This window comes from Emys orbicularis, chromosome 6 (genome assembly GCF_028017835.1).
Source record: "Emys orbicularis isolate rEmyOrb1 chromosome 6, rEmyOrb1.hap1, whole genome shotgun sequence".
Classification (NCBI taxonomy): domain Eukaryota; kingdom Metazoa; phylum Chordata; order Testudines; family Emydidae; genus Emys; species Emys orbicularis.
The window spans coordinates 852,808-865,803 of NC_088688.1; the positions used below are offsets into that span (position 1 = coordinate 852,808).

At 52.8% G+C, this 12,996-nt stretch overlaps 1 protein-coding gene across 1 annotated transcript in view; it reads right to left on the minus strand.

The window, feature by feature from the left end:
- The window catches only part of GBA2 (glucosylceramidase beta 2), a 54,316-nt gene that overhangs the window by 9,813 nt on the left and 31,507 nt on the right, over window positions 1-12,996 (minus strand). Inside the window, exons 7-10 of the mRNA XM_065406743.1 lie at window positions 3,388-3,541; window positions 2,258-2,383; window positions 1,138-1,322; window positions 667-771 (exon numbers count right to left, since the gene is read on the minus strand). Coding sequence (XP_065262815.1) covers window positions 667-771; window positions 1,138-1,322; window positions 2,258-2,383; window positions 3,388-3,541 — 570 coding nt within the window. The remainder of the gene's footprint in view (window positions 1-666; window positions 772-1,137; window positions 1,323-2,257; window positions 2,384-3,387; window positions 3,542-12,996) is intronic.

The following is a 12,996-nucleotide window of genomic DNA, read 5'->3' on the forward strand; positions in this document are numbered from 1 at the left end:
GGCGGGCCCAGCCATGCCACGGTCTCCCTGGCCCGTGGGGTGAGCACCCCTATCCCTGCAGAGACCACTCGCCCCGGTGCCAGGCGCGGGGTGTCTCGGGTCAGAACGGGCGACGGCCCCCGGCCTTGGCAGGGTGCAGTGAGCTCAGACCGCCCCTGCTGAGGGCCCCGGGGCCACACTCGATCCCTGCCCTGCTGGGGTGCAGCAAAGGAAGCGGAAACCACCCCCAGTGCCCAGACAGGATTCCCCGGCCCGAGCAGTACGGTCACAGCCGGCTCCCTCCCTGCCTTGAGGGGGGCTGGGCCAGTTTGCTGGTGCCCTGGGCCGGATAGGGGGTGGGGCAGGGTCTGCTGAGAGGCCTGGACTGGATGGGGTGCAAGGCAGGGGGCTGGTGCACCCGCTGAGGGGCCGGGCTGGGGGTCAGTGAGTCTGACAAGGGGCACGGGAGGGGCGGGAGGCTGGGCCGCGGACCCGTGAACCCGCCGAGGGGCCCGGGCTGGATGGGGGCCTGTGAACCCGCCAAGGGGCCCGGGCTGGCCAGGGGGCCGGGCTGGGGGTCGGTGAACCCGCCGAGGGGTCCGGGCTGGGCAGGGGGCCGGGCTGGGGGTCGGTGAACCTGCCGAGGGGCCCGGGCTGGGCAGGGGGCCGGGCCCGCTGAGCGCTCACCGATGTCGTACTGTAGGCTGATCTCCAGCTTGGGCCACAGCATGGCGAGCGCGAAGGAGGCGTAGAAGTGAACGTCGTAGGTGTTGTACATCCGGTACTCCTGGCCTGGAAGCCCAGCACAGACAGTGAGGGGGGCAGAGCTTGCCGGGGGGCCGCAGGGGCACCAGAGGTCCCCACCCCTCCACACAAGACGGGGAGCAGGGGACGAGGGGTTGGGCCCTGTCCCCGGCCCTGTGCCTAGCAGGGAATTTGCCCTTCCTGGGGGCTGTGAGCGGCGAGGCAGCGCCCCCGGCCTGGGCGAGGGGGTGCAGCCCCCAATGGACTCCGGGGGGGGCAAGCTGCTCCCTCCCTGCGCCCTGAGGAAAGTGGGTCAGCGAGGCCGCCCCAGAGGGTGAGAAGCCCCTTGCCCTAGGCTCAGTCGGGAGGGGTGAGTGGGACCCTCACCCTGCGGCTCTCAGCCCTGCACTTTACCTTCCAAGTAAGCAAACCTTCCGTACTCCCGCAGGACAGGGAAGATCTGGGACAGCCCGGCCCCCGCTGGGCCCTGCACGTCCTCCGCGCAGGCCTCCGGGGGCAGCTCCAGCCACAGGGTCCCGCCGTCCGCCACGAAGTAGAGCTCGTTGAAGAGAGCCGACTTGTACCAGGGGGGCAGGTGGCTGTGGGCGAGAGGGACAGATGGGAGAGCGAATATGTCGCCTCTGTGGATCCCCCTTCACGGAGCCACAGCCCAGCCTCATGGGCAGGAGCCCTACAACCCAACCCACCCCTTCCTCAGACCCCAGGAAGGGCCCCCCCCCGGCCCTCCTCGAGACACAGAGCTGGGGGGCAGCGTATTCAGACACACCTGCCCACCCCCACCTCCCATCAGGGAGAGGACAGAAGGCTGCGGAGGACGCAGGCTCCAGCCCGCCCCAGCAGCTGCACTGAGGGAACCGCTCACAGCTCAGGAGCGACCGGCCTCTCAGGCCAGCTGGGAGCTCCAGCTCCTGGGCCCTTCCAGGGGCTAAGCGCCAGCCTGGCCTGGCTCAGCCAGCTCCGCTCTCCAGACAACAGCAAGCTCCTTGGGCCTGCGTGTGCGCAGCCTCCCCTGCCCCCGGAGAGCCAGGGAAGCAAGGAGTGGAGACACCCCGCTAGGAGCTCTGCCCCACGGCTCTGGCCTAAGGGAACCGGCGAGGAGAGAACCGGCCCCGGGGCCCGGCACCTGCCCACACACGGGCATGGGGCTCACCCACCAGGTGACAGACTCTGAAAGGAGACCCCCAGAGGCCCCCCGCATGGGGGAGCACAGCAAGACACTCGCCCCCGTGCACACGGAGGAGCAGCACGCGCACCACCCCACACTTCGGGAGCTGGGTGCAGCAGGACCAGCCACTGGGGGGATGCAGGGACTCTCCGACGAGCCACTCTGCTGCTGACAGGAGGCCAAACCTGCCCCAAACCAACAAACCAACTCTGCAGACCCCTGGTGACAGCAGCGGCTTGTCAATTCTACCCAACCCTGTCTGCGGCCTGGCCAGGGGGCTCCCCTCGGCCCCAGGGGGCTCCCCCCCACTGGAGATGGCCCCGGCTACCAGCCAGGCGACTACTCTACCTGCTCTCCAAGATGGGTCTCTGCCAGCTCTCAATCTTCTCCTCCCACTGCTCATAGTGCGTGAGCGCATAGTGGGAGAGGGCCGGGCATGCGTCCCCTGCGCTGCCGAAATAGCGCGTGTACCGCCTGCGGGGAGAGACGTTACTGGGGGCAGGCCTGCAGGAGGCAGCCCGGTGCCGTCTGTCTGGCCCTGTCTGCACAGGACAGCACGCTTCCCCCCTGCGGCAGGGACCCCTGCCCCAGCCAGCCACCCACAGGGCCTGTTCTCAGCACAGCCCTGGCACTGCCGGGAGGGGTGGGGGCGATGGATTCCCCTCGGGTAGGGGCCCTGCCAGTGCTCTCCCTCCCACCCTCTCTCAGGGCGCCACATGTGCCAGCAGTGCCATACAGAAACTTCCACGGCTCTAGCACCCTGCAGAACGGGAACTGCCCCTTCCCCAGGCTGGGCGCAGGTTGTCACCCTGACACACTGCTGCTGACCCAGGCACAGCCATCCCCACCTGCCTCGGATGGGAAAGGAGCAGCGGCTGCAGCTGGCCTGGCCGAGGGGCGCTAGGACGGGGTGTCCCAAGGCTGGGGCACCCAGACGGGCCATGCGCCATTAAAAGCAGCCAGGAGGCCAGAAAGGACCCATGTCACCATCCAGTCTGAGCACCTGCAGCACACCGGCTGCAGCCCCCACCCAGCAGCCCTTGGACCAGGCCCAGTGCTGGGCTGAGACAGAGCGGGGCCCAACCTGGATATCCAGACTCCCAGCGATGGAGTCTCAGAGTTAAACAATGGGCAATACAGGCAAAGGTGCCTGAGGGACGGCAGGCTGCTGGGCAGACTCTCCCGAGGCATGGGCACCACTCAGGAGTTTGCAGACCACATGGCCCAGCAGGCACGGCTCCTCCTTGATGGGACCAGCTGGGGCTATGTGGGACCAGGCTGGGGTGCGTGCTAGGGGGGTGCGGTGGGGGGAGCTGGGCAGTGTCCCAGGGGCACGGTGACCATGCAAGATGCCCGCCCTGGAGGAGGTGCCGGGTCCACGTTGCGTGATGGAGAGAGAAGGCCGGGCACATGGCACACAGCTCCGTCTGGTGGGTGGCAGCTGTGCCTGGAAGCACACGGGGGATCTGGGCACGTACCTGAGATGCAGCTTTTCCTTTGAGCCAAAGTGAATGCGCGGCATGTCCCAGGCCATGCCCAGCTCCAGCGTCCTGTGCCCCCGGGGCGGCACTGTGCAGGTGGCGCAGACAGCTGCTGCAGTCACCTCCCCCTTCTCGGTGAGGCTGCCCTTCCCTGTCAGGTAGGAAAAGCAGATGGTGAGAACGCTGGGACTCTCACCCCCCGAAGAGCGTCCCAGGACCGGCCGTCAGCCCCACACTGTCCTGCAGGCTCAGGCAAGGAGCGAGGCTGGTCCAGACTCAGCACTTGGCCCCTCTGATAAACTGAGCAAAGGCACAAAGTGCAGAGAAACAATTTCTCAACATGTTCAGTGACTGCTTCTGGGAACAGCAAGTTCTAGTGCCGACGAGGAAAGGCCACCCAGAGGCGACCCCGGCAATCACAGGCCAGTCAGCCTAACCGCAGTGCCAGGCAAACTGGTTGAAACTCTAGTAAAAAAACAGAATCGTCAGACACACACAGGTGAACACAATTTGTTGGGGAAGAGTCAACACAGCTTTTGAAAAAGGAATTCATGCCTCACCAATCTAGTACAAGTCTCTGAGAGTGTCAACAAGCATGTGGACAAGGGGGATCCAGTGGATACAGTGTACTTGGACTTTCAGAAAGTCTTTGACAAGGTCCCTCACCAAAGGCTCTTAAGCAAAGTAAGCTGTCATGGGATAAGAGGGAAGGTTCTCTCATGGATCAGTAGCTGGTTAAAAGATAGGAAACAAAGGGTAGGAATAAATGGTCAGTTCTCAGAATGGAGAGAGGTAAATAGTGGTGTCCCCCAGGGGTCTGTACTGGGCCCAGTCCTATTCAACATATTCATAAATGATCTGGAAAAAGGAGTAAACAGTGAAGTGGAAAAATCTGCACATGATACAAAACTACTCAAGATAGTTAAGTCCCAGGCAGATTGTGAAGAGCTACAAAAGGATCTCACAAAACTGGGTGACTGGGCAACAAAATGACAGATGAAATTCAATGTTGATAAATGCAAAGTAATGCACATTGGAAAACATAATCCCAACTATACATATAAAATGATGGGGTCTAAATTAGCTGTTACCACTCAAGAGAGAGATCTTGGAGTCCTTGTGGATAGTTCTCTGAAAACATCCACTCAATGTGCAGCGGCAGTCAAAAAAGTGAACAGAATGTTGGGAATCATTAGGAAAAAAAGAGAAAATATCATATTGCCTCTATATAAATCCATGGTAGACCCACACCTTGAATACTACATGCAGTTCTGGTTGCCCCATCTCAAAAAAGATATATTGGAATTGAAAAAGGTTCAGAAAAGGGCAACAAAAATGATTAGGGGTATAGAGCGGCTTCCATATGAGGAGAAATTAATAAGACTGGGACTGTTCAGCTTGGAAAATAGATGACTAATGGGGGATATGCTAGAGGTCTATAAAATCAAGAATGGTTTGGAGAAAGTAAATAAAGAAGTATTATATAACACGGTAAACAACATAAGAACCAGAGGTCACCCAATGAAATTAACAGGCAGCAGATTTAAAACAAACAAAAGGAAGTATTTCTTCACACAACACACAATCTGTGGAATTTGTTGCCAGGGATGTTGTGAAGGCCAAGACTATAACGGGGTTCAAAAAAGAACTAGATAAGTTCATGGAGGACAGGTTCATCAATGGCTATTAGCCAGCACGGACAGGGATGGTGTCCCTAGCCTGTTTGCCAGAAGCTGGGAATGGGCAAGATGGGATGGATCACTTGATGATTTCCTGTTCTGTTCATTCCCTCTGGGGCACCTGGCACTGGCCCCTGTTGGAAGATGGGATACTGGTCTAGCTGGACCTTTGGTCTGACCCAGTCTGGCTGTTCTGATGCCATTCTTGACTTTGTCTTAAGTAACACACAGGAGCCAATTCAAGAAGTGACAGCAGCTGAGCCACTAAGTAACAGTGACCACAATCTAATTAGGCTCAATGTCCAGGGGAGAGGGAAGCACCCCAGTGACAGTCACACAGCGTTAGCAAAATGCTCCTTTCTAGAAGGGCCTTAGCATTAAATGCAGAGGAAGTACAGTCTTTCGTGGTGCCACGGATGCTACAAAAACCCAGCAGCAGAGGCTTCACAGACAGGCGCCCCACTGGCCAAACAGGGACCTGGCATGGAGTACACGGCCACAGCTAGTGGCAGGGCTGAGGGGCTATTTGAGCCAAAGAGAAACCCTTCAAAATTGGAACTCTGCCCCTAGTGCGGCGATAAACGGGTGCTGGAGTTACAGCAGGGCCCGTGCCAGGGGTCAGCGCAGATTTGAAGACCCGTCACTAAGGGTGATAAGATGGAGGTTACTGACTCATAACTCAAGTATCAGAGGGGTAGCCGTGTTAGTCTGGATCTGTAAAAGCAGCAAAGAGTCCTGTGGCACCTTCTAGACAGACGTATTGGACGTAACAGAACGGACGCAGTGGGTATTCACCCACGAAAGCTTATGCTCCAATACGTCTGTTAGTCTAGAAGGTGCCAGGACTCTCTGTCGCTGACTCATAACTGGCGTTCTCCATGTTGTCTGCATGCTCCCGCTGCTGGGCCTGAACAGGTCAGACACTGGAACCTTCCCGGAGCAGCGCCACAGTGCCCCTGCGCCCCCTCCCCACGAGGGAGATTACAAACTGGACGTGGGAACTCCCTGCCCCTCAGCTCTGTCCACTGCCTCTGCGGTCGCAGCACCGAGACCCCAGAGGAGGAGGGAAGGGGGGGGCACCGTCTCATTTCTCCTGGGCACTTGCCAACTGATTTCAGCTGCTGCTCTGCTGCTTCCACTGGTATCCCGTAGATGGCGCGGAATCTACGTCTATTTCCAGAGTTAATGAAAATCAGTTGTACTTCCATCATATCAGGTCTTTACACGTCTGTAAAAGTCCTACACTCCAAGTCATTTGGTACAGGGCCAGAGGACCCGGATGATAAATATTCCCCTCCTGCTGTGACAACAAACCTGTCATAGAACTCACCCACAACTATTTCACTTTTGGGGACAATGTATACCTTCAAGTCAGCGGCACTGCTATGGGTACCCGCATGGCCCCACAGTATGCCAACATTTTTATGGCTGACTTAGAACAACGCTTCCTCAGCTCTCGTCCCCTAACGCCCCTCCTCTACTTGCGCTACATTGATGACATCTTCATCATCTGGACCCATGGAAAAGAAGCCCTTGAGGAATTCCACCATGATTTCAATAATTTCCATCCCACCATCAACCTCAGCCTAGATCAATCCACACAAGCGGTCCATTTCCTGGACACTACTGTGCTAATAAGCGATGGTCACATAAATACCACCCTATACCGGAAACCTACTGACCGCTACACTTACCTACATGCCTCCAGCTTCCATCCAGGACACACCACACGATCCATTGTCTACAGCCAAGCTCTAAGATATAACCGCATTTGCTCCAATCCCTCAGATAGAGACAAGCACCTACAAGTTCTCTATCAAACATTCTTAAAACTACAATACCCACCTGCTGAAGTGAAAAAACAGATTGACAGAGCCAGACGAGTACCCAGAAGTCACCTCCTACAAGACAGGCCCAACAAAGAAAATAACAGAACACCACCAGCTGTGACCTTCAGCCCCCAACTAAAACCTCTCCAGCGCATCATCAGAGATCTACAACCTATCCTGAAAGATGATCCTTTACTCTCACAGATCTTGGGAGACAGACCAGTCCTCGCTTACAGACAACCCCACAACCTAAAGCAAATACTCACCAGCAACCACACATCACTGAACAAAAACACTGACCCAGGAACCTATCCTTGCAACAAAGCCCAATGCCAACTCTGTCCACATATCTATTCAAGTGACATCATCATAGGGCCTAATCACATCAGCCATACCATCAGGGGCTCTTTTCACCTGCACATCTACCAATGTGATATATGCCATCATGTGCCAGCAATGCCCCTCTGCCATGTACATTGGCCAAACCGGACAGTCTCTACGCAAAAGAATTAATGGACACAAATCTGACATCAGGAATCATAATACTCAAAAACCAGTGGGAGAACACTTTAACCTGTCTGGCCATTCTATGACAGACCTGCCGGTGGCTATCTTAAAACAGAAAAACTTCAAAAACAGACTCCAACGAGAGACTGCTGAGCTGGAATTGATATGCAAACTAGACACAATCAACTCAGGATTGAATAAGGACTGGGAATGGCTGAGCCATTACAAACATTGAATCTATCTCCCCTTGAAAGTATTTTCACACTTGCTTCTTATCAAACTGTCTGTACTGAGCTATCTTGAATATCACTTCAAAAGTTTTTTTTCTCTTACTTAATTGGCCTCTCAGAGTTGGTAAGACAACTCCCACCTGTTCATGCTCTCTGTATGTGTGTATATATATCTCCTCAATATATGTTTCACTCTATATGCATCCGAAGAAGTGGGTTGTAGCCCACGAAAGCTTATGCTCTAATAAATTTGTTAGTCTCTAAGGCTTTGTCTTCACTACCCGCCGATCCGGCGGGTAGCAATCGGTCTATCGGGGATCGACTTACCGCGTCTAGTGAAGACGCGATAAAATCGATCCCTGATCGCTCTGCCGTCGACTCCGGAAATCCACCACGGCAAGAGGCGGCAGCGGAGTCGGCGGCAGCGCGGCAGCGGTCGACTTTCCCCCGTCCTCACAGCCAGGTAAGCCGACCTAAAATACGCAACTTCAGCTACGGTATTCACGTAGCTGAAGTTGCGTATCTTAGGTCGGACCCCCGCTGTAGTGTAGACCTGGCCTAAGGTGCCACAAGTACTCCTGTTCTTTTTAGGGAGATCTGTGTGCCACTGCTGCCTTAGCCAAGCAGGGACTGGTACAATTACGTTGGCCTTGTCCTGATCTCTCTCTTTCCAGTACTGCTGGGAAGTGGGGAACACATGGGATGGGATGGGCCCTGCCCCCAGTTAAGGAGAAATGCATCTGAAATTGGATTCTTTGTCTCAAGCAGAATCAAGGTCCTTCCTGTCCCTGCTGGCAGCAAACACATCTCTCTGGATCCCCCAAAGACCAAAGACATCTTGAAGTACTGGATCCTTCAGAGACCATTTGTGTGGATGCATCAAATCTCTGCTGAGCTCGTCCACTTTGCTGTTCTCCTTGATGATGTTCGTCCATCGTTATCGATGAAGACCTCAACAACTCATTTTTTCAATGACTGGGCTCTGTGCCTCCGAAGATGACTATCAGTCCGATTCGGGCGTGGAACGTCCTGTCACACGTCGGGCAGACATGTAATGGCACTGTCGATGATGTACGAGCAGCTCTGGACTTGCGCAGCTCACAGCATCCACTGCTGTTCTCCTTGCCTACTAGGTGAAGGACATCTTGGGTAACCATTGGGTCGAATGTACCAGTCCCATAGATCTACGGCCACCCTGCAAAGGTGAGATGAACAAGGCCTCCCTGCCTCAGGTAATACAGCACTGTCGTGTTGTGTGTAACACCTATTGCCTTGTCTCGTGTGTATGGGGGAGAAAGGACCTCAGGCCAGACAGACTGCTCTCAGTTCTAGCACATGTAAGTACAACGCTCCCTCTCTGTCGCTCCAGCCATCTCTCCCCACCAATTCCCTTAGGTGCTCTCCCCATCCTGTCGTGGGTGCATTAGAAGCGAATGTCAATGCCAGCTGTCCCTCTGAGCGTGTTTTCTGTCCGAGCCCCCCGCAGCACAGACATCAGAATCCTTATGGAATACAAATTCTTCTGGACATGCAGTCCTTGGTTGGGCTGTAATTCTAGGCCCCCCCATTCTGCGGTGGCCCCATTCCGAGCCTAGCATAGGGGTGACGTATGTTGCTGATGCCATGGGACCAGCAATTTCAGATAAATAACCACCTTCGGAACTGGTTTCTGGTCAAATATTGGTATTGCAGTCTGAATATTCTAAAACCTGCCCCTGAGAGGAGAGCTCTGCTCTCTCTAGGGTAGGGCCTATGAAAGGAGTGCTCTGAACAGGTGATGGAAGAGACTTGTTCACAGTTATTAACAGACTTACATTGTGAAACAGGCCTATAGCAGAATCCCTTATCAAAACTTCCTTGGCTGGTGTCTTCAGAAGCCAATTGCTCAAAAGCAAGTAAACAAAAACTCCTTGATGTCTTAGAAAAGCCACTACCACAGAGAGGCGTTTTGTTAAGACTCTAGGCACCACTGAAAGCCCAAAGGGTAGAACCTGGTATTGGAAGTGATCTTGTCCAATGGCAAACTGCAGGTATTTGCAATGTTTTGGTCTCCTCACACTACGAAAACACACCTCCTTTACATCAAGGGCTGCAAACCAACCTTGACTTGAAAGATTATCTACTCTAGCATATCTACTTTAGCGACACCATCATAGGACCCAGCCACACCATCAGAGGCTCATTCACCTGCACATCTACTAATGTGATATATGCCATCATGTGCCAGCAATGCCCCTCTGCCATGTACATTGGCCAAACCGGACAGTCTCTACACAAAATAATAAATGGACACAAATCAGACATCAAGAATTGTAACATTCAAAAACCAGTTGGAGAACACTTCAATCTCCCTGGACACTCAATAACAGATTTAGAAGTAGCCATCCTTCAACAAAAAAAACTTCAAAAACAGATTTCAAAGAGAAACTGCTGAGCTACAATTCATTTGCAAACTTAACACCATCAATTTGGGCTTGAACAGAGACTGGGAGTGGCTGGCTAACCACAAAAGCAATTTTCCCTCTCTTGGTGTTGACACCTCTTCATCCTTTATTGGGAGTGGACAACATCCACCCTGACTAAACTGGCCTTCAGCACTGGTTCTTCACTTGTAAGGTAACTCCCTTCTCTTCATGTGCCAATATATATTTATGCCTGTATCTGTCATTTTCACTCCATGCATCTGAAGAAGTGGGTTTTTTACCCACGAAAGCTTATGCTCAAATAAATCTGTTAGTCTTTAAGGTGCCAGCGGACTCCTTGTTGTTTTTGTGGATACAGATTAACACGGCTCCCCCGATACTTGACTTGAAAGTGAGGGGATGAGAGATACCAGGATTACCATACGGAAATGATCCAATATCTGATGGAGTCCTCCACCCTTTTTCAGTATAAGGAAACATCTTGAATAAAACCCCAGATTCTTGTACTCCCAGAGAACCTCCTCGACTGCCCCTACTTCAAGAAGGGACTGAATTTCCATTCTTATCATAGTCTCACGGGAGGAGTCCCTGAGGAGAGAAAGGTGGGGAGGGAAGGTGTTGGATAGCAGGAGGGCCCTGAATCGAATAGTAAAACCTTTTTCTGTAATTTCTAAAGCCCACTATTGTCCGACACATGCATGGAGGATGTGAGAAAGCGGACATTCAAAAAGGGGAAGTACAGTTGTATCATTGAGCGGTTGGCTGATCTCAATCCTCACTCCTCCGATTTCCTAGAGAAGAGGAAATTGCAGAATGACTTGATGCCATGAGTGGTTTAAAGACTTTCTCTGCTGCTGCTGAGAAGTTGCAGGTTTGTTGTTGTTGTTGGTATGCTTGTCATCTTTGGGTGTGGTAAGACAACAAAGATAATGGGAGTAAAACTGTGATGTTTCTAAATGTTGGTTCCTGAAAGACTAAAACAGACCTAATGATCTTGCTGTTCATCTTGTATCCTTTATCTTTCCTACAACGTCATTAGTTTTGTCACTAAAAAGTCCATCTCCTTCACCTGGGGGATTTTCTATCTTAGGTTTTGTCTCTGGCAAAAGGGCAGAATATCTCAGCCCCGCATGTCTGCGAAGAGGAACTGCAGATGCAACTGATCTTGCCACTGAGTCACAAACATCGAGTGAAGCGCTTAGCCCATGCTCTGCTACACGCTGCCCTCCTGTATTAACAGTCACCTGTCTTTGTCAGTCCTCGGGCAAAGACCTGGCCAAGACTTTTCCCCCCGAAAAGGAAATGGTAACGAGACACGACTGCTTGGTAGTTTGCCAGTTTCATACTAAGCGAGGCTGAATAACTTCCTTCCCAACCTAACCCTAACCCATTCTTCTAGCATCCTTGTCAGGAGCCATTGAGTGTGACGGGCTCTCTCTTGTTCTGCGTGTTGCTGCTGCCATTACTATCAGCTCAGGAGGAGGCTGAGCAGGAAATCGCTACAAACCCTCATAGAGAAACCGACCTCACTGACCAGCTTTCGTTGCGAGTGACTGACATGAGGCTGGATCAGCCCACGCAGCCTTTGCTGGTTGCCACAAACCATCCAGAATAGAAAGACTTTTACCATTGAACTTGAACCCAGACTGACGGGAAGCTTCGCCGAGGGAAACAGAGGAAAGCTGTAAATTGACACCATTTTATCTACAAGGGCTTAAAATTGCAATGCCTCCTCAGATGGAGGAGCAACTGCAGTGTAGACGTACACAGCACCAAAAGGAGTGTGCCGTGTAGACATACCCTATGCGCGAATAGTGTCTCTTGTTCTGCTGCAAGCCCTAAATCATGTGAAATGCTTATATACGATCAAAAACACATGAAGGACTGTAGTAAAGAGGTGTGGCCGCTCTCAGAGATTGACAAGAAGGGACAGCCAGGCACGCCTACACGGACGCGCATTAGATTTGGAAGAGAAGGGACTTTGTTGGTTTTCATTGTAAATAATTGTGGCACTCTAGAAGAAATAGGAATTGTATGACATAAAGACTAAGGAATATTGAAAGATATAAAACGGGGAGTAACTTTGGAAGGAGGACATTCTAATTAACAATGTGGGCTAATACGGAAATACAGTCCTTGAAATGAACCAAACATACAAAGCCTTGGTAAGAAAAGCACTGAAGAAATGTGTTACACACCCGCGCCATCTACTGGATACCAGTGGAAGCAGCAGAGCAACAGCTGAAATCAGTTGGCAAGTGCCCATGAGAAATGAGAACGTGCCCCTCTAACAAACCCTGGAATCAGGGTATATAAAACTGAGGTCACCATGTGGGACCCCCAGAGCTCAGTGAACCCCCGAGACAGCCTCTCCCCTCATCCAGAGTCACAGGACCAAGAGGTGAATGAACCCGCAAAGCAGCTGCAAAATGGACACCCAGAGCAGCCATGTGGGGGGGTTCCAGGGTTAGTGGTGTGACACTCTACAGCCCAAGGGAGTGCCCTGGAACTCCCATATTCCTCATTTGTATATAATTGTGCTATTGCATATAAAGCAGGCCTTGTACGGTATCAAGGGAAAGGTTATGATCTGCTGAAACCCACTGTTCCATCTAAATATGTGTATCATTCATGCTTATGAAGTTATGAGAATTGTGTTGTATGGTGGCCGCTAAAACATGCTGTGGGTTTGGGAAGCAACAGATACTAACTCTCCAAAGACAATAACCAGGAGGATAACCAATGCCCGGGCGGGTGTCGAACAACCATCACCAGCCACTGTCCAGCAAGGGAGCTACAATGCAATGACTCACCTGCATGAGGCCACACCAGGGGAATTGCTCAACCTTGCCTGGGGACTCAGCAATGCCCCCCAGACATGCCTGGACTTGTGTTCTCCAAGCACATGGACTGAGAGTATAAAACAGGACACGGAGGC